Source organism: Eschrichtius robustus, chromosome 14 (assembly GCF_028021215.1).
Source record: "Eschrichtius robustus isolate mEscRob2 chromosome 14, mEscRob2.pri, whole genome shotgun sequence".
Lineage (NCBI taxonomy): Eukaryota > Metazoa > Chordata > Mammalia > Artiodactyla > Eschrichtiidae > Eschrichtius > Eschrichtius robustus.
This window is the reverse complement of record NC_090837.1, coordinates 18470041-18493237: the sequence shown is the minus strand read 5'-3', so window position 1 is coordinate 18493237 and position 23197 is coordinate 18470041. Positions and strand designations below refer to the sequence as shown.

The window sequence follows — 23197 nt, the reverse complement described above, 5'->3', positions numbered from 1 at the left end:
TCAACAACTGACTCAGGGACCACAGACCCCCTATTTTAAAACTATTTACCTCATTGACCTTTGCTTGGCCCAAGCTAGCAGAAAACCCGACTCTACTTCCAGAGCACTTTTCACAAGCCTAGCCCTCAAGTGATTTACAAAGCAGGCAAATTTTCAGGGGGAAAGATCTGAAAAGAAAACACAGTCTCTTTCTGTGTGCGGTGTGCCACCTCACCTTCTGCCTGTGCGCCTTGCTCGCAGTGGCTTCCAGATCCGTGTCTTCATCTGACGCCACACTGTCATAGTCCGGCTGGTCATTGTCCTGACTCTCACCACTGTGCTGGTTATTGATTGTTTTCAGTATGAGCTCCACATTGTCTATCAATAGAAGCAAAAAACTTTACTTCAGGCTTGCAAAAAACTTTTTTTCCTAAAAAACTAGCCACTTAAAAGACTGGAAGAAAATGACAGAAATAGCAAGGTTATATTCACACCAAAAAGGGATAACAGAGCAAGTTATCAACTGGACAGAGAGTCTACTAAAAACCGCAGAGACAGATGTAAGCATCCCTCTGAGCGACCTGCCAAATGTGGGCAAATTAATTAGACGGTTTAGGAAAAAGCTGCTCAGATAAGGGGACAGGTTCCCAAATTTGTAATCATTCAAGGAAACAGGGTGTAGCTCGAAATCATGAAAATAAAGCTGTAACTAATGTAAGATTAACTGCAATTCAGTTATAACTGTACCTTGTTTACAAGGTAATGTCAAGTCAAAACAGAAAGGAAATTGTTAAAGTGGAGCCTAGAAACTAGGTGATCAAAGAGTAGGCACATCGGCCTTTCATTAGCTGAATGCCAGTGAGAGAGAGAGAAAGAGGAGAATGACCCATTGGACACACACGTGCACACCAGGAAGGTATGGTCTATAGGGAAGCAGGGATGACTCCATGGGCTCCAACACATTTTGAATGAAAGATTTCACAAATTATCCAAGTCCCTCCACTTTCTTTCAGGCAACTCAAGCAAACCTCTAATTTCCAATATTGTTTCTGGATATTTTGATGGATAATATCTTGGTGATAAATTATGTTTACTTAAAAGGAATTTTAATTTTTTAAATTAATATTTAAAATATACATGCCGGGGCTTCCCTGGTGGCACAGTGGTTAAGAATCCGCCTGCCAATGCAGGGGACACGGGTTTGAGCCCTGGTCCAGGAAGATCCCCCAAGCCTCGGAGCAACTAAGCCCGTGCACCACGACTACTGAGCCTGTGCTCTAGATCCCGTGAGCCACAACTACTGAAGCCCACGTGCCACAACTACTGAGCCCGCGCGCCTAGAGCCCGTGCTCCACAACAAGAGAAGCCACCGCAATGAGAAGACGCGCACTGCAACGAAGAGCGGCCCCCGCTTGCTGCAACCAGAGAAAGACTGTGCGCAGCAACGAAGACCCAGCACAGCCAAAAATAAATAAATAAAATAAATTTTAAAAAATATATACATATACATGCCATCAGATTATAGAAGTGATAAAGATTCAATATAGAAAAATTGAAACTAATGATAGAGTAATCATTCATAGCTATTCATACATGTTGTTCTATTTCCTTCCAGTCTTTTTCCTAAGCATATACACATATATACAGTCAATTTCATTATTTGTAGCAGTTACAGTCTATAAAGTTGCTGTGAAGACAAATTAGCAAATATTAAACCATTGTTCTGACTGGAAACACAGGGTTAGGTTCCTGCAAACCTCTGATCACATTTTTGTCAACTGATAAATATATAACCTCGTTTTACATGCGGTTCTGTTTAAAGACATCTTTAATATACGTTGTTGATCCATTAACATTGAACTCATGGCCAACAGCACTATAACTCACGCCTGAACGAAGCTAGTCTAACACATGCATTTTCTCCACAAGGCACAACACGACCTTCTTGCGTTTAGGAATCCTACACAGCTCTTCAGCACTCTACTTGGGGACCACTTCAAATAGTGAAATCACCAACAAAAAGCATAAAAATGTGAAAACTGTGGCACTAAATAAATCTCAAAAAGGACGCCTGTTTCGAGTATAAGAGTTGAAATAAGGCAGAGCATGGCCTTGTTCAATCTCAGCTGGGAATGTGCATTTTGGGTGACTCAAATTTTTCAGCATGTTGCATACATCCACAAATTACCATCAATGTGCTGTCAGTATGATTTTGAGGTAACAAATTTTAATGAATAGGTGAATTGGCAAATATGAGATCCGTGAGTAATGGGGATTAGTGGTATGTTTATATTTACATGTGATATATTCACTTGTAATATGTATATATATAAATGTTTTCCTTACAAAATTTGGATTACACTAAAGCTTTAAAAAAAATTAATTTATTACTTTATGTCATTACATAGTCTCTGAAAAAAAGTGTGCACTATTCAAATATGTAAGTAATAATTGCTCTATTATTGCTTATTTGTTTCTAATGTTTCCAGTGCTATATATAACATACACGTAACATCTCTATTTCCTCTCAATTAACACCTAGAAATGGAACCACCAAATCAAAGAATTTGTACATTTTGAGACTTTAAAGGACCCTTATCACTGCACCCTCACCAAAATTTAATAACGTTTCTTAGAACTTGTTTATGTCTGGTTGAATAAGTAAAATCAAGAAGACCAAATCGCTGTCAGTTAACGATTACTATCTCTGGGGAAGGCGATGCTGACTGAAAACTGGATCTTTATGGTATGTATTTCTCCTGTTTACATGTTTTGCAATTTAAAAATGTATTATTTCTACAATTAGAAAAAAACAACAAAAATACAGCATCAGGGCTGGGGAGGAAGTATATTCCCAAGCATGGAGACAGGACCCTGAGCTACTGAACAAGACTCAAAGGGCACCTCGGAAATAGGTGCTTGGTGCTCTCTTCACAATTTTAAACCACAATAATTCTTGCTGTAGACATCTAAAGTTTATAGCGACAAATTCTAATTATGGAGAACTCAGTCTTGTAGGTAAACCACAGCAGGTGAGCTGGAATTTCAATCAAGAGGGTTTAGTTTCTCATGTCCTTTAACAAGATCTAAGTCAGACTTTTGAGTTAATTTCAGAATGCAATTTTTTAGGGAAGACAGGTCCCAAGAGGTAAAAAATCATATATAAGATAAATCTGAATCACAGTTAATAACGCTGAAATATTTATAATTCACCAGGACTCAAAGAGAGAAACTTGTCGTCACAACATAGTACCAATAAAACTTACAGGGCTTTAACTAAGCTGTGGTGTCAATGATTGCTTTAATTATTTTTATAACTTTAACACTTGTGTGAAGTTTTAAGGCCAAAGAAGCAAACATTTAGAGGTCTGAAACAGTTACCTTTTGAACTAGAGAGAGGACTGCCTTGCTGTCTCCTCTTGGCGTCACTGAGAATGTCGATAACCAGAGTGGCAAACTCATGGGCGTTAAACCGAGCTAGTTTCTGTCTGCCCTGAGGGTGAGAAAATAATTGGAAATATTCCCAGATGTAAAAATACACACATATTCACATAAAACTAGTCAGACTACTGTTAGACTTCGGCAAAGACCTTCCAGCATGCTCAAAGTATCATCAATCACAGCCATAACTGAATCAAATTTAACATTTTCCTTGTGAACAGTTTAAAACCATTTACATAATAGAACAATATAACATTTAAGTTCTCACAATGCATATCTATTTTTGTGAACCGAAACAAAATGGTTCTCTTAATGCTTTCTTTCTAATATCAATTCAGTTTTGAAGTAGGCCTACTAATCAAAAATTAATTTGAAGGGACAAATTTTAAAATTTCAACATAAAGTTATAGTCTAGAGGCTGGGGCTCTATCATTATATATAACCAATAATCAATAAAAATGAAAAGAGCTTCATAATTTACTCAGCTTCACTGCTCTTGATGGATGGTTAGGCTTTTTTCAGTGCTCTATTATTACATACAGTGCTTCGATGAAAATGTGCATAAAGCTTTGTATTTTTATTTTATTAGAACATATTCCCAAATGAGGAATTCCTGTGTGGAAGGATGCGGTTAATTTTGAGGCCTCTGAAAGCGGTTAACAGATTGCTTTTCTGAGGTCTGCAGCAATTTAAACTCTTATCTGTAGCATGAGAAAGCCCATCTTGCCACATCCTTACCAGTCTGGAGTATCCTTTATTATGTATTGATACTTTATTAATTTGACTGATAAAACTTTCATTAATGCCTTCAGGTTGCTTTCTTTGATTACTAATGAGATTAAACATTTCTTCACATTTGAAAGCCATTTATTCTTTCTTTTTTTTTTTTTGCCCTTGCACTTGTGGGGTCTTAGTTCCCCAACCAGGGATAGAACCCGTGCCATCAGCAGTGAAAGTGCGGAGTCCTAACCACTGGACCGTGAGGGAATTCCAGCCATTTGTATTTCTTTTGTGAATTGTTTTATATTCTTTCCCAGTCATCTATTAACTTCTATTGCTTTTCTTATCAACTTGTGAGGGTATGTGTGTGTAAAGGATATTAACATTTTAATCAATCAAAAAATCTTACATACCTGTCCTGGGAAAATAAAATACCATGATATCAGCCATTCCCCAAATATCACTACTAGTGTGTTTTTGGACTCGGCCACTTGCCTGGTTCCGTGTCGATGAGTACTCGGGATTGACCGGAAGGAAGGGGACGACGGTTGTCTCGGTCACCAGGGTGCTGTGATTTTGCGTGGCAAGCCAGACTAGCCAGAGGAAAGAGCCAGAGATAGAATCTCATCACCACGGGCGCCACTGCTCCTCTAAGAGCCGCGGCTCTCGCGTTACTAGGTAGACTAGGGGCAGCACACTCTGAAGCCAGCATACACAAGAGTCAATGTTGACACACGTGTTATCAGGACAGTAGAAATTGGGCAAGTAAAAACACTGAGGCTGGCAGCTTGTTGCTGCCTACTGATAACAGAAGCTTAGCAGATAAAGCCACATGTTAAGTCACCTGCATCAGTCTCTCGCCTGTCAACTTCATCGTACACATCCATGGCAAGTTCTTCAAACAAATGATTACTTAGCTGAAAGTAAAAAAATATCAGGAACACAAGGGACAAGGATTAACACTAGCAGAATGAGTGGGGACTGCGACTTATTCACCCTTCTACCTCCAACGTCTTATCCAAAGCCAGTGCTTACTTAGTAAATGCCCACCATTATTAAACAGACAGTAACATTTCCAAAATAGTACAGATCCTCTAGAAACACCTGCCACCCACAGCAGCCTCCCTCCTGATATGCAGATAGGGCTGTGCCATAAGGGAAGCAAGAGGCATCTAAAGTGCGTATCTCAAAGGCAGGGTCCAGTTCTCCGCTCTTCGTGTGACATCACCTTTTTAAAGTCTCTTCTGCTCTTTTGAGAATGTTTGCCAGTACCCGCTCTGCCCCCAGTATAGGGAATCTGAAACCCTTGGTAGGATAAAGAAGCCAAAACACACCATTTCGAGAGGATAAAACGTGCCACTGAAGGAAAATACCACCCAGACCTCGGTTAAGTCTCTCTGCTGTCTTCCTCAGTAGGGGTCCCCCAAACCCCCAAAAAACTACCTGAGCGTCCCCTACCAAGGACAGCCCGTCTAATCAGTACACTGTGCAGTGTCCCAACAAAACAGTCCCCACAGACTGGGGTGCCCTCCCGGCAACAACCGGCTCTTCCTCAACCCAGAGGAGGCTAAGCCCCTAGCAGGCTGGCTCCAGCTCTTTCTGCACTTTTTGCCTCATGAAACCCTGCCGCTCGGTGGCTGTTACTTCTGAGTTGACTGCTTCCCCACTCTGTGAGGGAAGATGCTGACTTTGTTCCATTCTCTCCTGTTCCCTACATCCCCACACAATACCTGGCACCAAGATCGGACCCAGTAAATATCCATTCACACACTGACCAGAAGGTACTTCATGCAGAATTTAAAGCTGGCTGCACACACCTCATTCAACTCGTTAAAATGGGTACAATACATTGTTAGGTGACAAAAGCAGGATATAAACTTCTATAATTACGCTTCAGTTAAAAAAAAAAAAAGGTAGGCATCTGAAACAAGAATTAGAAAAAATATACCAAAATATGGAGCGTGAACCCATTAAGAATATAGTAAACGAGGATGATTCCCCTTCTCTATTTTCCAAATTTTATCTAGTGTGGTTACATTACATTTATATTTAAAAATAAACTCTGAGAGCCTTTTGCTGGATAAGGTGAAGGACTGGGAAACTGAACTTGTACCATAAACACCCAATCTGTTTCCTCTAAGGGGCTACAAGCTAATGTCATTATTACTAACAATAACTACAGCAGCAACTCTGTTGCGGGCTTACATCCCAGGCACCTTGCTAATACCATCATCATTGTAAATACAACACCTCTCTGAAGACAGGAACTACTATTAAACCACTTTACAGAGAAGGATACCAAGGCACAGAAGTAGCTTACCTAAAGTCACAAAGCCAAGAAGTGATGGACCTGGGATGCAAGTTTCTCTTAAAATGTTAATATTTATTTACTAATTCAAGGAATACATTAGTGGTCTTATATTTCTCCCAGCTTTTCACTAGGGAGGGGGGAAGGAAAGAGGGAGGGAGGGAGAGAGGGAGATATTGTAGGATAAACACTGAATTGGCACTGATAGGAGGCGGAGACCACAGGGTGGGGGCAGCTCACACTCACTGGGCAGCTCTGACTTGCTGCCTCTGCTGGATCACGACCTCCCTTTCTAGGAGAGGACACCGAGGTACAGAGAGGTGAGGGAGCTCGTCAGAGCCGAGATCCACACCTGACCAGTCTGACCCAGAGCCCAAGTTCTTGAGAGCTATACTCAACTTTGTCCCAGATGTTTATCTAGCGCCTGCCACACGCTAGAGATATTACAGACATAACCCCAGCTTTCAGCCTAGCACACGTAGAATAGGATAGTCAACGGGAGCTTGGATTTTATCCATGTTTGAATTATTTACAATAAAAATTGGCTTACATACTGTTAAGTAATTAAAAGGAAATCACAGAATATTCAATGCTGACTCCAAAGCTTATCATCCTAATCATCTTACTATATGACCTCCTTAATTTAAGAAAGTCAATAAAAACACATACACACAAAACTGCAGATAGAGAACACAGAGACACCAAATTGCATAAAATACATTTATTTCATATTACAGTTAAATGCTAGTAATGAGAAATTCATTTTATGTAATATTTAGTACTTAATATTATATTAAATTCTAGTAAAGAGTCTTCTATGAAAAGGGGAATGAAGAGTAAGACATAAATTAGGGGAGTTGCAAGTTCAGAGTTAGGCTTTGGGAAAACTCCTACCTACACTGTGAAGGGGGTCAGATTTCAGCTACTCGAATGATGAAAGGGAGGGTAGCTGGGAAAGCACAGCAGGCAAAAGAGGATTCCTGACAGAGGACTTGAAGGTGGCCTCCGACGGTGCTAACCCTTAAAGAAATATTTAAACGCACGCACCTACCCAAACCCACACCCACACCCACACAGTGGGAACCAGATGGGAAGCAGGGCAAGAACTGAAGGGTGAGAGTGGGATGACTCCCATAAAGGCTACGAAAAGAAGTTAAGAACCTTGGTTCTGATCTTGAGAGCAATGAGAACAGCTGAGGCGGGTAATCTGGTGGTTAGAATGGCTGGGGAAGCACCGGGCGAGGCTTCATTTGTGGGGACTAAACAGAGAGAAATTGTTTCCAGAGGAGTAGATTTCTCGGGGTCCTGACTAAGGCTGAAATGGCCAGGCTGAAGAGAAACACAGATACTAAAGTGAGCTTGTGACCTGCAGAACTGGGCAAACTCTGAGCACATAGCTGAGGCAGAACCAGCAGTTAAAAGCCTACATTTACAAAACTCTGATGAATGGCGTGGGACACGCATGACAGTTAGGGGTGGCTGGATCCCAAATAGCAGCGAGTCAATCTGCAGTACTCACCATTCCAGCTTCAGCTCTTATCATTCTCCAGCATCCTATGAGGCTACAGGAAGTAATCCCAAGAAGGGTGTCCCACTTATTCATGTACATTGAGAGAAACTAGGGAACTCTTACGGGGAGAAACAACTTCCTAATGTCAAAGGCACAGTCTTCGCTTTTAAAATGACAGAGAAAAATGCCATTTTTTGAAGCCAAGCCAATAAATTGGATATACTAAACTTACTAGTACTTTCATTCTTCCTTACTACATACTCGATGGTGCTTCTGATTTAACATCTGAGAGCACGAAACAAAGTCATTTGATGTACTAGGTAATGGGCTAAGAACAGGTATTAGCAGGACACATGGTTTTCCATACTGGAGTTCACTAGGAAAGAGAGATACTCACAGACTGAAGTTTCTTCTTAGCAGCTTTTGCCAATTCAGACAAATCCAGGCTGCTAAGAAAGTGTACAAAACTAATAAGCAAATAAATAAAACCATTTTCATGAGCTCTGTAGAAGATTAAGATAGCCAAGGGATTAAGATATTAATTACAGTTCATGGACAAGGTCAGAGGCCAAAATTCTACAGCCCAATCGTCAGTGAGGAAACTGAACAGAACTTAGTGAAAGTATCTCCTAGAAATACCATAATCATGCAAAGTGGTAAACAGAAAAATAATCACCTACTAACCAAAAGGCAAAATTATTGCCAGGTTAGTCCCCAGGCCCTTTATGTGAGAAGTCATAATTTTTAAAGTATTAAAAAAAGCATGCAGAGGAAAATACAAAAAGGGCAGAATGTTAAAAAACAGAATGGCAAGATTACATATGGGATAGCAATTAACCATTTCATAAACTCTTGACAGTATTTATGCAAAGTTTATTGGCTAAATAAGGGTTTAAAGTTCATTTCTGCAGCCATGAACTCATCTGACCTTATAGACCAGGGGCAACAGATTATAACCCACTTTTTGTTTGGCCTATGAGCTAAGCATAGTTTTTACATTTTTAAGTGGATGGAAAAAAAACCCCAACAAATGATACTTCATAATATGTGAAAATTATATGAAATTTGAATTTTAGTATCCAGAAATAAAATTTTATTGGAACAGACATGCCCTTCATTTACATACTGTCCATGGATGCTTTCATTTACAACTGGTAGAGTTGAGTAGTTGTGGCAAAGGCTGTATGGCCCAAAAAGCCTAAAATATTTACTATCTAGCCCTTAACAACAACAAAATTTGCTGATCCCTGTCATAGACAAAGGCTACACTCTCTTATAACACAGAAATATTCTGTGATATATCCAGAGACACAATATACTGTCACAACTAGCTAAAACTGTGACAGTATCTCTAACTCCAATTTTATTAGCAAATTTCTTACTTGTGCTTTTTCAAACTTAAGTTTTATATGGTGGTTTACTTACAGCCATCTTATTTCCAAATTGCATAGCCATAAAAGAGAAAAATGTATGGGCTTTGTTAAACACAAAATATAATACACTTAAACACTATACAACCAAGGAAATACTAGTGACAGATAATATTGATTGTTATTTCAATGGCCTTACCTGTCTGCCATTTGAGGTATTATAAAGTGCTGTCCATTTTTGTGATCTGAAACAGAAACCAAGTCAAAGTTTTGTTCATATAAATATTGATAAGATCTGTAAAGGAATACCATCATTATTTTCTCAATTTATGTTTTGCAATTAGTATCTTCCCATAATTACGAACTATGTGGGAGAAACAGAAGTTGCCAGATTGACTACAACTTCCCAAAATCTGGCCAGTAGCAAGGATCATTTCCTCATTTTCTTCTGGTACAAAGGGCCCAACGTCATTAAGCAGAAAGCCTATGCTCACCCTAATCCTTACGCTGTTTGTCCCCAGTATAACCAATGATCTTCAGCCATGGAAAGGACATTTAGGGAGCTGAGGTAGCTTGGAGCAGGCTTCCATCTGCTCTCCCATGTGGGATGGTGGGGCTTCCTTGAGCTTCAGTGGCTTACCTTCAAATTAATCAATTAGCATAAAACAGTCAGGGCTGGCCCAGGTGGTCTGGGCAGGTCCAGGCACGGGCTCTGTCTCCTACAATGCTGACTGAGTCCTAATCAAGCTTGTGGAGGGCACTGATCATGTGCCAGTGAGTAAAGCCACTATGAGCATTCACATACAGGTTTTTGTATAAACGTAAGTCTTTACTTCTCTTGCGTAAATACCTAGGACTTCTGGGTTATAGGTAAATGCATGTTTAACTTGGTAAGAAACTGCTAGACTTTTTTCCAGGGTAGCTCTATCATTTTGTTTTCTAACTGCAACGTATGAGAGTTACCATTGTTCCACACCTTCCCCAGCACTTGTGTTGGTTTTTTGAGTTTTGTTTTATTTCAGTCATTCTAATAGGTACTTAGTGGTATCTCACTGGGTTTTAATTTGTATTTCCCTAATGGCTAAAGAACTTCTCTCTTCATGTGCCTGCCATTTGTATATTATATTTGCCCAGATTTTATTGGGTTGTTTCTTTTCTTACTGTAAAGTTTGAAGTATTTAAGTATAAATATTCTGGATCCAAGTCCTTTGTTGGATATGTGATTTCCAAATATTTTCTCCCAGTCTGTGGCTTGTCTTTTCATTTTCTTAACTATAGTTTTTGCAGAGCAAAAGCTTAAAATTTTGACAAAGGCCAGCTTATCAATATTTTCTTCTACGGATTGTGCTTTTGGTGTTACATTTAAGTACTTTATATAATCCAAGATCACCAAGATTTTCTCCTATATTTTCTTCTAGAAGTTTTAAGTTTTACATTTAGATCTATGATCCATTTTCAGTTAGTTTTTTAAAAAATATTTTATTTATTGATTTATTTATTGATTTATTTATTTATTGGCTGCATCGAGTCTTAGTTGCGGCACGCAGGATCTTTGTTAAGGCATGCGGGATCTTTTGTTGCAGCACGCGGGCTTCTCTCTAGTTGTGGCATGCGGGTTTTCTCTTCTCCAGTTGTGGCGCACAGGCTCCAGGGCACGTGGGCTCTGTAGTTCTGGCGTGCGAGTTCCAGAGCGTGTGGGCTCTGTAGTTTGAGGCACGCGAGCTCTCTAGTTGAGGCGTGCGAGCTCAGTAGTTGTGGCATGCGGGCTTAGCTGCCCGTGGCATGTAGGCACCTAGTTCCCTGACCAGGGATTGAACCCACGTCCCCTGCATTGGAAGGCGGATTCTTTACCACTGGACCATCAAGGAAGTCCCCTCAGTTAGTTTTAGTTTTTGTTTTGTTTTTTTTTAAAATTTATTTATTTATTTATGGCTGCGTTGGGTCTTCGTTTCTGTGCCAGGGCTTTCTCTAGTTGTGGCAAGCGGGGGCCACTCTTCATCGCGGTGCGCGGGCCTCTCACCATCGCGGCCTCTCTTGTTGCGAAGCACAAGCTCCAGATGCGCAGGCTCAGTAATCGTGGCTCACGGGCCCAGTTGCTGCGCGGCATGTGGGATCCTCCCAGACCAGGGCTCGAACCCGTGTCCCCTGCATTGGCAGGCAGACTCTCAACCACTGTGCCAACAGGGAAGCCCTCAGTTAGTTTTTATACAAGGTGTGAGGTTTAGGTTGAAGTTCATTTTTCTGCACATGGATATTCAGTTGTTCCAACACCATATATTGTACTGTCCTTCCTCCACTGAATTGCCTTTGCAATTTTTGTCAAAAGTCAATTGAATGTATTTGTGTGGGTCTATTTCTGGATTCTCTATACAGTTTCAATGATCTGTATGTCCACCTCTTCACCATAACCACTGTCTTGAGTACGGAAGAGCTTTACAGCAAGTCTTAAAATTGGGTGGTGTGATTCCTCCCATGTTACTACTGTTCTTTTGCAAAACTGTCTTGGCTATTCTAGTTCCTTTGTTTTTCCATGTAAAATTTAGAACCAGGATGTCCATGTCAATAAGCAAATCCTTTAATTGCATTAAATTTACAAATTAATTTGTGGAGAATTGACATGTTAACTGTATTGAGTATTTCAATCCATAAACATAGTAGAAACCCTTTTTCAGGCTTTCCTTGATTTCCTTCATCACCATTTTGTAATTTTTAGCATATAGAGTGCACATATATTTTGTTAGATTTATACCTAAGTATTTACTTTGGAGCTATTATAAGTGTTATTATTTTTCTAGTTTCAGGTTCTAATTGTCCACTGTTAGTCTACAGAAATATGATTGATTTTTGGTTGTTCATCTTGCATTCTGCAACCTTGCTAAACTCATTCATTAGTTCTAGAAACTTTATTATAGATTCCTTGGGATTTTCTATATGGAAATCATTTCATTATGAATACAGGCAGTTGTATTTCTTCCTTTTTAATCAGTGTGCCTTTTGTTTGTTTTTCTTGCCTTATGGCACTGGTTAGGATTGCCAGTGCAATGTTGAATAGAAGTGGTGACAGTGGACATCCTAGCCTTGTTTCTGATTTTCAGGCAAAAGCATTCAATCTCTCATCATTATGGATGATGTTAGCTGTGGCTTTTCAATAGATACTCTTTATCAGATTAAGGAAGTCCCTTCTATTCCTAGTTTGCTAAGGTTTTTCTTTTTCTTTAATCGTGAAGGGATGCTGAATTTTATTAAATGCTTTTTCTGCATCAACAGGTAAGATTATAGTTTTCTTTTTTTTAGTCTGTTAATGTGATGAATCACATTAACGGATTTTCAAATATTTTCAAGTATCAGTCATATATCTGGAAACCCCCCTTGGTATGTTACGTTCTCCTTTTTACATATTGTTGGATTCAATCTGCTTATACTTTGTTGAGAATTTTGGTGTCCCTGTTAGTGAGGGCTATTTTTTTGTGCCATCTTTGCTGGGTTTGGTATCGGGGTAATGCTGGCCTCATAAAATGACTTGAGAAGCATTTCCGCCCCCCCCCCTTTTTTTTAACTGTTTTCTTTTTTTTAACATCTTTATTGGAGTATAATTGCTTTACAATAGTGTGTTAGTTTCTGCTTTATAACAAAGTGAATCAGTTATACATATACATATATCCCCATATCTCCCTCTTGCGTCTCCCTCCCACCCTCCCTATCTCACCCCTCTAGGTGGTCACAGAGCACCAAGCTGATCTCCCTGTGCTATGTGGCTGCTTCCCAGTAGCTATCTATTTTACATTTGGTAGTGTATATATGTCCATGCCTCTCTCTCTCTCACTTCGTCCCAGCTTACCCTTCCCCCTCCCCATGTCCTCAAGTTCCCCGTACCTATTTTCTAAAAAATATCACATAAAACGGATGTTATTTCTTCTTTGAATGTTTGGTAGGATAGTCTCATTTTATGTGCAAAACTTGAAATGTGAATTCCAAACGCTTAAAAATATCTGTTAAGAATTATAACTGCAAAGCTAGCAAGCCATGTGAGTCATAAGCCACACTGACTGTATTGCTGTATGGCAATACCACTTCAGCTGGTTCACAGTATTTACCAATGCCATCATCTGGGCTAGGGTTTTCTTTAATGGAATGTTTTTAAGTACAAATTCAAGTTCTTTAAAATGTAGGATTATATATTTACATTATCTCTTTCTTCTTGGATAGGTGTTGGTAGTTTGTGGCTTTCAAAGAATTGGTTCATTTTATCTAAGTTGTCCAATTTATATGTACATTTATTTACAATATTTTGCATTACCCTTTAATGTCTGTGGGGTTTTTAGTGATATCTTCCTATGTGTATTCTTTCCTTTTTTCTTTGTCAGTATGTCTAGACATTTACCAATTTCATTAATCTCTACAAAGAATAAGCTTTTGGTTTCATTGATTTCTCTCTACTGTTTTCCTTTCTCAATTTCATTGATTTCTACTCTTTATTATTTCTTAACTTCTGCTTGCTTTGGGTTTATTTTGCTCATCTTTTTCTAGTTTCTTGAGGGTTGGGAAGCTTAGATTAGGATTTGAGACCTTTCTTCTTTTCTAACATAATAATTTAATAATGCTATAAAATTTCCTGTAAGCCTTGCTTTAGCTGCATCCCACACATTTTGATTTGCTGTATTTTCATTTTTGTTCATCTGAAAATATTTTCTAATTTCCCTTAAGACTTCTTCTTAGACCCATGGATTATTTAGAAGTATGCTGTTTAATTTCCAAGCATTTGGGTATTTTCCAGTTATATTTTGATTATTTATTTCTAGCTTAATTCCATTATGGTCAGAGAATATACTCTGTAGGATTTTAATTCTTTTAGATTTGCTAAGGTTTGTTTTATGACCCAGAATATGGTCTATCTTGGAATGTCTGACTGCGTACTTGAAAGGAACATACGTTCTGATGTTGTTAGGTAGAGGATGCTATAAATGTCAACCAGATGCAGTTGGTTGATGGTTTCAGTTCAATATCCTTGCTGATTTTCTACCTCTAGTTCTATCTACTAACTAAATGAAGACTGTTGAGTCTCCAACAATAATTGTGGATTTGACCTTTTCTCCTTTCAGTTCTATCAAAGTTTGCTTCCTATATTTTGCAGCTCTATTGCTGGGTGTGTACCCATTTAGAATTGTTATGTTTTTTTAGTGAGTTGACCCTTTTATCATGTTGTGTCCCTCTCTATCCCTGCTAATTTTCTTTGCTCTGAAGTCTACTTTGTTTGATATTAATATAGCCACTCTAGCTTTCTTTTACTTAGTGTTGGCATGGTATATCTTTTTACCCCTTTTTGCTTTTTAACTTACCTATACCATTATATTTAAAGTGGGTTTCTTGGACACAGCATACAGTTAGGGCTTGTTTTGTTTTTTTTTTAATCCATTCTGACAATCTCTGCTTTTAATTGGTGTGTTTAGATCATTAACATTTAATGTAATTATTGTTACATTTGGATTTAAGTCTATGATTTATTATTTAGTTTCTATTTGGACCTCAGTTTTTTGTTCCTCTCTCTCCCCTTTCCTCTCTTTTTTTGAATATTTTGAATCAAAACACCTTTTGATTATTTGGGTAATTTTTAACATTCCATTTTAATTTATCTCTAGAGTTTCTGACCATATATCACTGTATAGTCTTTTTTCAGTGCTAGGGATTAAAATATACATAACTTTTTACAATCTACTTAGAAACAGTATTTTACCATTTTAAGAAGAACGCAAATATTTACCTCCATATTTCTTTTACCCGCTCCCTTTTATAATTGTCAAATGCATTACACTGACATATGCTGAAAACCCCACCATACAATACTATAACTTTTGCTTTAAACTGTCATACATATTTTAGAAAACTTAAGAAGAAAACACAGCCTATTGTATTTATCCAGATACTTATCATTTCTGTTGTTGTTCTTTCATTTCTGAAGTTCCAAGATTCCCTCTGGTATCAATTCCCTTCCACCCAAAGAACTTTCTTTAGTATTTCTGTTAGAGCAACTAATTCTCGTATTTTCTTTCATCTTAAAATGACTTTATTTTTTCGGGACTTTCCTGGTGGCACAGTGGTTAAGAATCTGCCTGCCAATGCAGGGGACACAGGTTCGCGCTCTGGTCTGGGAAGATCCCACATGCCGTGGAACAACTAAGCCCGTGTGCCACAACTACTGAGCCTATGCTCTAGAGCCCACAAGCCACAACAACTGAGCCCGCGTGCCACAACTACTGAAGCCCGTGCACCCAGAGCCTGTGCTCTGCAACAAGAGGAGCCACTGCAACGAGAAGTCCGCACACCACAACAAAGAGTAGCCCCTGCTCGCCGCAACTACAGAAAAGCCCGCGTGCAGCAACAAAGACCCAATGCAGCCAAAAATAAAAAATATAAATAAAATAAATTTATAAAATAAAAGTCTTTATTTTTCCTTCATTCTTGAAGGTTATTTTCACTGGAAATGGAGCTCTAGGTTGACAGTTCTTTTCTTTCAGCACTTAAAAAATATTGTTCTGCTGGGGCTTCCCTGGTGGTCCAGTGCTTAAGACACCTGCTTCCACTGCAGGGGGTGCAGGTTTGATCCCTGGTCGGGGAAGTTCCGCATGCCCCGTGGTGCGGCCAAAAAAAAAAAAAAAATTGTTCTACTTCCTTTTCATCTCCATGGTTTCTGATGAGAAATCCACAATCATACAAATAATTGTTCCTTTGTATGGTATGTCATTTTTTTCCTCGGCTGCTTTCAAGACATTTTCTTTCTTCGGTTTTTTAGCAGTTTGATTTTGATGTGCCTGAGTGATGATTTCTTTTGAGTTTATCCTGTTTGGAGTTCTCTGAGACTCTTGAATTGTAAGCTTACGTCTTTTGCCAAATTTAGAGTTTTTAGCCAATATTTCTTCAAGTATTTTTTTCTGCGTCACATTCTTTATGATCTCTTTCTGGGAGTGTGATGATACAAATGTTTTGATTTTGTCCCATAGGTCCCTAAGGCTCTGCTCAGTTTCTTTTCCTCCCACTCTTTTTTCTCTCTGTTGCTCAAACTGGATTATTTCTAGTGATCTATTTTCAATGCACTCTTTTCTTTGCCATCTCCATCTGCTATTAAGCCCAACCAGTGAGTTTTAAAATTTTAGTTATTGGATTTTTTAATTCTAACATTTCTGTTCTGTTTTTTTCTATATCTTCTACTTCTCTGCGGAGACTTTCTATATTAGATTTGTTTCGAGAATGTTCACACTTACTTCTCAGAGCATGACGTTACTGTCTGTTTTAAAATCTTTTATCTGATAATTCCAACATCTGAGTCATCTAGGGTTGGCATCTGTTAACTACCTTTTCCCATGCAAGTCTTTGGGATTTTCCTGGTTCTTCATATGTGGAGTAATTATGGGTGGTATCCCTGACATTTTGCATATTACGTTGTGGAGACTCTGAATCTTCCTTAAACTCTATGGAGAATGTTAATATTTTGTTCTAGCAGGCACCTGACCAGGTGAGGTTCTGTCTCTGGGGCCAAGTGGTGAGAGAATAAAGAGAAAAACAGAAGCAATCAGGATTCCCTTCAGGCTCTTGGTCAGAGATTTAGGCACCTGTGCTGTCACTGCTGTTGCCACTACTGAAGCCGTAGGATTGCCTAGGGACTAGGGTGGGGAAAAAAGGAAGAGAAAAAATACCCAGGGGAATTCCCCTATTCTCTGTCCCGTAGGAATCCCATTTCCTGCTCCTCAGACCACACAGAGAAGGCTTCTTTGCACCTGCTATGCAGTTCCAGGTTTTAGGCTGTCCTGGATGCCATATCAGAAGCAAAATAAAGGGGACACTCACCACCAGCTTGATGGTACTCTGAGTTCCCTAATCCACCTGCTACAGTCCTCAGATAGCTACTCCATGCACTTGGTCCAGAGTTTATAATTGTGTTCAGCAGGAGAGACGGGGTGGGGGTGTGCTTATTCCATCTCACTGCGAACTGGAACCACACCAAGGGCTCTTAACTCTGTTGTACAACCAGGGTGGAGAACCACTGTATACATGTATGTGGATATTCTATATCAAGGGTTGGCAAACTTTTTCTGCAAAGGGCCAGACTGTAAATATTTTGGGCTTTGTGGCCGTATGGGCTCTGTTGCAACTACTCAACCTACTCAACTCTGCTGCTGTAGTGTGAAAGCAGCTGTAGATAATATGTAAATGAATGGGCATGGCTATCTTGCAATAAAACTTTATTTAAAAAAAAACAGGTGATAGGCTTATCTGGCCCATGGACCATGGTTTGCTGACCCCAGTTCTATCTCATGAGCAAAGCTGGTTAATGGTAAAGTTCACTTTTTTACTTTTTCCCATTCCTTAGATAGCAGAATTCTGCAAATAACTACAAAAGTTAATCCTTTGCTCTTCCATTCCTACTCCCATTAATCACAAGAACCGTGGTGCACGTTCAGTTTGGGTTCAGTTATGCTCTTTGATTCCTGAAACAGTCACTACTGTAGAGCTAAAATTTTAAAAACTAAAATTCAAGATTTGACCGATGTTACATATTGCACATATAACAAAAAATGCTGTAGCTATCATTGCAAATAGAAATCCTTATTTGCAATTTTCTCAAGGATACGTTAAAGCAGAGATCGTAAATAATAGTGTCCCACTTTGTTTTTCCAGAGACTGACTGGCTGGAGGTGTGGAGAGGCTGCTGTCCTTTCAACTCACCTGGTTTCCTGCCACACAGATAGAAGGCTAGTCTGTCAGTCAGCTCATACTGTATTTCTACGAGGCGTTCTGCCAGCTCATGGTGCCCTCCTTGCCTACCAAGAGAAAACAAAGTACCATTTATATTGCTCGCTGGCCACTGGAGCTAGAATAGAAAAGTACAGAGACGTCCCCTGAGATACCTGAGTGATTTATCAAACGTGACTTTTTAGAATAATCAACCTTTTTGTGTGAGGTAAACTGTCAAGGTCTACTTCGATTCCCACCTTTATAAAAACTGTTTTCACAATCTCAACTATTGCCTTTCCTTTATTAATTTATAAGACAGAGTACTTAATAAGGAATTCAAGGACTTATGAGAGGGACAAAGAATAACTTCATCTAATGAGGTAGAAAATAAAATTAATAAATGGTCAAGGGTAGAGGTTCTCAAAAATTAACTAGCATGCTTAAAAAAATATACAGATGTCCAGGACCCACCCTTGGAAATTCTGAATCAATAAAAACGGGAGCAGTGTGGACATTAATATTTTGAAAAAGGTCCTTCCCCTAGATGCTTCTCATGCAGCCAGCCTGACCTCTGGATTAGAGTTCAGTAACTACTTCAAGGTCTTTGATTCAGGGAGAGACAGACCAACCTAATGCATAGCTCACACCTCCTTGTCTTTAATTTCCATCACAGAAAATATTAATTTTGCCTTTGAAACAAATATTTAAGCTGCCTGAAATCCTTTTAGTAACAAGGCATATAAATAAATCATTACCCTGAGAGACTATTATGTGCAAGGTACATGAGGAAATTCCAAGGTAAGTGATAAGTATCATTTATTGAGGGCTCTGTTCCCCTTAAAAGATGAAGTCTAGTTTCTGCCAGTTTCTCTTCCCACATACAAGGCACTACAAAAATATTCTCCAACCTACCCACACATCTTTGATTTCTGTGATGCGCATCTTTTTTTCTCCTTTTTTAACATCTGTGAAATCAGGAAGTATCCTACAGTTGATAGTACATCATCATTTAATTGGTTGAGTCTTTTCCTTTTTAATGGTATATGAAATAATGATGACCCACATAAACAGTGGAGTGTTAGACCTGATGAAATACTGTATTCCTCAGTACCTTAGCTCTTATTCCCAGACACACTCTGCTCTATCCAATTAGGTCTCCTGCTGTGCCGAACATGCCCCGTCCATCCCTCCCTCCTGAACTTGACCCACGCCCTTCTTCTCACCTGGAACACCTTAGCTCCTCTTCACACGCCCAAATCCAATCCACTCTTCAAAGACCAACTAAAGACATTTCTTAATGATCTGGGCCACAGTGAGGAAATCCTATATATGTATCCATTTTGGTAATGAGTTCTACATTATTGTGCCTCATTTAACTCTTACCTGCATTTAGGAACCCTCTCCTCCCTGAGAGAGTAAATTCTAGGAGGGCAGAGTTCTGTCATTTCACTTGCCATTTTCAAGTTGTCATTTGTCATTTTATCCTCCTCAGAGTATAATTCTTTGCAGTTAATAAAGTTAATTTGGAAAAAGAAGGAAAGATGATCCATCTTCTATCATTTAAATGATATTCAAGACTAATCTATGGATGTATTTATTTATTTTCCAGCACTTCACAGCCAAAATTTTGAAACAAAGAAAAAGTTAAAGAATTTTATAGCAAGCACCCAGATGTCCACTACCTAAATCCTGCAATTAACATTTTACTGTACTTGTTTAACCACATATCTATCCATATAGATTTGTTTCTAAGTTCAAGCAATGACTAAAACTATTAAAAAACTGAGGAGTGGGTTCTGCAATTCTTCATACTTGATTTGTACTCCAACTATGGCTCAAATACCACTGCGTTTAAAGGATAAAAAGAAATGAAAGACTGGAAGCTAAGCACAACGGTTAACGGTTCTACCCTCCCTGACTTTAGCTGGCTCTAAGATCATATGCGTTTGAAACACCTTCATCTGCAAAATAATAGCATGCAAACCTCTGAAGGGGTTAAATGTTAAGCATACACAATTTAGCCACTTAACAATGAATCATACACAACAGAAATAATCCCAAACAGAGAGACGTGACAAGAATCTAGTCTCTTACCTTGCATAATCAACAGGAGTTTTCCCACTCGCATCTTGTGTGCCTGGGTCTGCTCCATATACTGCCAATAATTCCGCCTGTAAAATCTGCCCTGCTTTGGAGGCAACATGGAGTGGGGTGTTTCCTTTCTCCTAAGAATCATTAATAAAAAGTATACAAAAAGAAGCAAATTAAATAAACTAAAGGCTACATGAATGCAACCCATTTAGTTTCAATTTAATATCTGAATCAATTCATGCTTTCTTACAGGGTGAAAAAAGTTGGCTTGTGCTCCTAAAGATAATAGCCTCAAACAGGTTTCAAGATTCCCTGTTCTCACGCTTGAATGGAGTTGCTGAAAAATACACACACAAGAAAGAATATTTGTTAAAAATGTAAAGAATGACGTAGCAGAGCAGCTGGCAGACTATTTTAATACACATTATAGTAGTACTACATCATCTTTATTTAGCTCAGTAAGGTGGATGAAGCAGTCTCTCCCTTGCTGGTCACAACCATCCCTGGGCTCTAAGGCAGGGTCAGGCCCATTTTCCTGACAGGAAACTAGGGCTGGGAAGGCTGACCTGCCCAAATGCATCATCTAAGTGGCACAACCAGACCTTGAGTGAGAGGGAGTGTGAAGAGGTGGTTGAGCATGGCTCTGAAGTCTGAATTTCAAACCATACACCCCTCAAGCTGTGTGACCTTGAGGAAGTTCTTTAAGCAATCTGAACCTCAGTTTCCTTATCTCTAAAATGGTGATAATAATGTCACCTATTCACAAGGTTACTATAAGGACTCAATGATATAACAAAGCATGGAGCCTGGTACACAGGAAATGCTCAAAGAATATAGCTGCTATTATTATTGTTGATGTTTTATTTGTTGTTATTATTGAACCTAGGGTTTTAGAGCTTCATATCCTATACCGTGTAAATCACAGGATTCTGCCTTATATCACACCCTCTCCACAACAGTATTCTTGGGCTTGTATACAATGATTTAATGAAGTCTTTCAGGGTAGGAAATAGGCCTGTGCTATACCAAATTCTGTACCACTACAGAAATGCCCTTATACATTCAGAAGATGAGCTGCCTTCCTTCAAGTCTAACCTAGAATTGTCCAAAATGCAATAACTCTTATCATAGCAATGGAGAAATCTACACTAACATCTGTATCCAAGTCTTATTTTTTAATTAATTTTATTTTTTAAAATTGTGGTAAAAAACACATACCAAGTCTTATTAATAAATGGAAGTAACAATCATATACATTTCCATGTAAAGTTTAAAATTCTGAATTATGAGTGCCTATGATCTGTGTGAGCATTTGCCAAAAGCAGTGCTTTGAAAAGAAGGATATGTATTTTCATGGCATCTCTCAAAAACATGTAAAGGCCCACATAAAGAAAACCACCTACTCATTTTGCAAGTTTAATAAACCATCCCGTGTACTACAGCTTTGAGTCACACCCTGCTTCCTGAAGATCCCACTCAGCAGGCAACCTAGAAGCCCGCAGAAGCCCCACAAACCTTCTAGTCCCTCCTAGAAACAAACTCTGAGATGGCTCCTATTTCAAAGCTAAACAAACAAAAACTTACAGAAATACAATTTTAGAACCATATCTGAAAAACGCAAATAGTTTTCTGGATACTTATTTGTTCCTCTGCTCCTTATACCTCCACTAACGTGAATGGTTGCCATTTGAAGTAAGATGAAAGAAGAAACCAACTGCAAAAAAAGCTGTTACTAATTATTTAGTGTACAGAAAGGAGTTTTTGTTTTTCTTTTCTTCTAAGTTTTTTTCAAATGAGACGATATGCTGCTTCATCCAGCAATTTTAGGGATTTTAAAAGGTGTGACCCACCTTACTAAGATCTTTGGCAGTCACACTATCGTCATCCCGGCAGGGCAAGCGGTGGACAAATGCTAACATCTGATACTTTGCTCTGATGAATTCTGCTTTATTAGGGCTGGTTCGAAAACAAAAAAGAAAACAGTTCACTTGCAGTTCAGATACGACATTCCCCATTCTTCAGACTGTAAAAAGAAGAGGAAGTGACCCACATCCCCCACTCAAGAATAGAATGAACAATACTGAAGTAAGTTTCAGCAGTGTGTTGTCAGGCCTGAAGTCTGAAAACATACATTAGTCATTATAATGGCCAGGACTGCAGAATACCTGCTTTTTATAGCATCTTTCTGCTCTGTGTAATTTTCTTAATTGACCTAGCAACCTTGCGAGGAAGCAGCTCTTCATCCCATCTTATAAGTGAGGCATCAGGCAGACTGGAGGCCAGAACCGAGATTTCTGGTCTGACTGCCTACTGTTTGAGTGCCAAAGCTCAAATCTGATTACATCAAAAGCCACCAAGCCTTAGTCTTAAACCGGAGAAACCACTGAATTGTGCTGGGTAACCATGCAAAAGAGCTGGTCCCATGCCTGGCTTTGTTCTGCATTCCTAATAGCAAAGAGGTCAATGCAAAACTGGGTGACACCCTCCCGTGCTGCCCCTGTAGGGGCTGGTCAAAAACAGCTGCACTCCTTTCAGCGGGCCCCAGGGGTTACGAAGAAATAAGAGTATTTATAAACATTTCACTCACTGTACTTTATCCTGTGGATTAGCTTTGCGTCTTCCACTGATAAGAGAGGCAGGGTCCAGCAAAGAATGCTCCCATATAGAATTAGCACCATTATTATACAAGGTTTCAACCATCTAAAACCAAGCAGTATAAAATCATATTTAAATTTCTTTCTGCAAACATCCAGTGGGAACCAGTGACTGAACTGGGAAAACAAAGCCCTATTACAAACACTAGCATGACTGGGAAATCACACACGTCACTATCTTCTGTTTTAGAATGAGAAAGATGAACCTGTACACAGGATTCAGGTTTGACCAGCAGGATAGCTAAGTACTTAAATGGGTTTGATTACATTTTCTTATAGATGATGAAGAAAGAGTACTTTGACACTTTAGGACAGTATTTCCCAAGCCTGAGCATCCAAATACTATTTTCAAGATTCTTAATATTTTTCTTTAACTCCACTTACTTTCTAAAACTTT

The 23197-nt window shown here is 39.0% G+C and overlaps 1 protein-coding gene across 9 annotated transcripts in view; it reads right to left on the bottom strand.

The window, feature by feature from the left end:
- Positions 1-23197, bottom strand: part of GIT2 (GIT ArfGAP 2) — a 48569-nt gene that overhangs the window by 19784 nt on the left and 5588 nt on the right. For 7 of the 9 annotated variants that reach the window (XM_068563039.1, XM_068563044.1, XM_068563041.1 and 4 more), the window contains exons 3-13: positions 22734-22846; positions 21997-22102; positions 20397-20483; positions 20150-20280; positions 18047-18141; positions 9528-9573; positions 8356-8407; positions 4985-5057; positions 4636-4733; positions 3361-3472; positions 215-357 (exon numbers count right to left, since the gene is read on the bottom strand). In XM_068563039.1, coding sequence (XP_068419140.1) covers positions 215-357; positions 3361-3472; positions 4636-4733; positions 4985-5057; positions 8356-8407; positions 9528-9573; positions 18047-18141; positions 20150-20280; positions 20397-20483; positions 21997-22102; positions 22734-22846 — 1056 coding nt within the window. The remainder of the gene's footprint in view (positions 1-214; positions 358-3360; positions 3473-4635; positions 4734-4984; positions 5058-8355; positions 8408-9527; positions 9574-18046; positions 18142-20149; positions 20281-20396; positions 20484-21996; positions 22103-22733; positions 22847-23197) is intronic. The other 2 variants (XM_068563040.1, XM_068563043.1) reach the window with 1 other exon arrangement.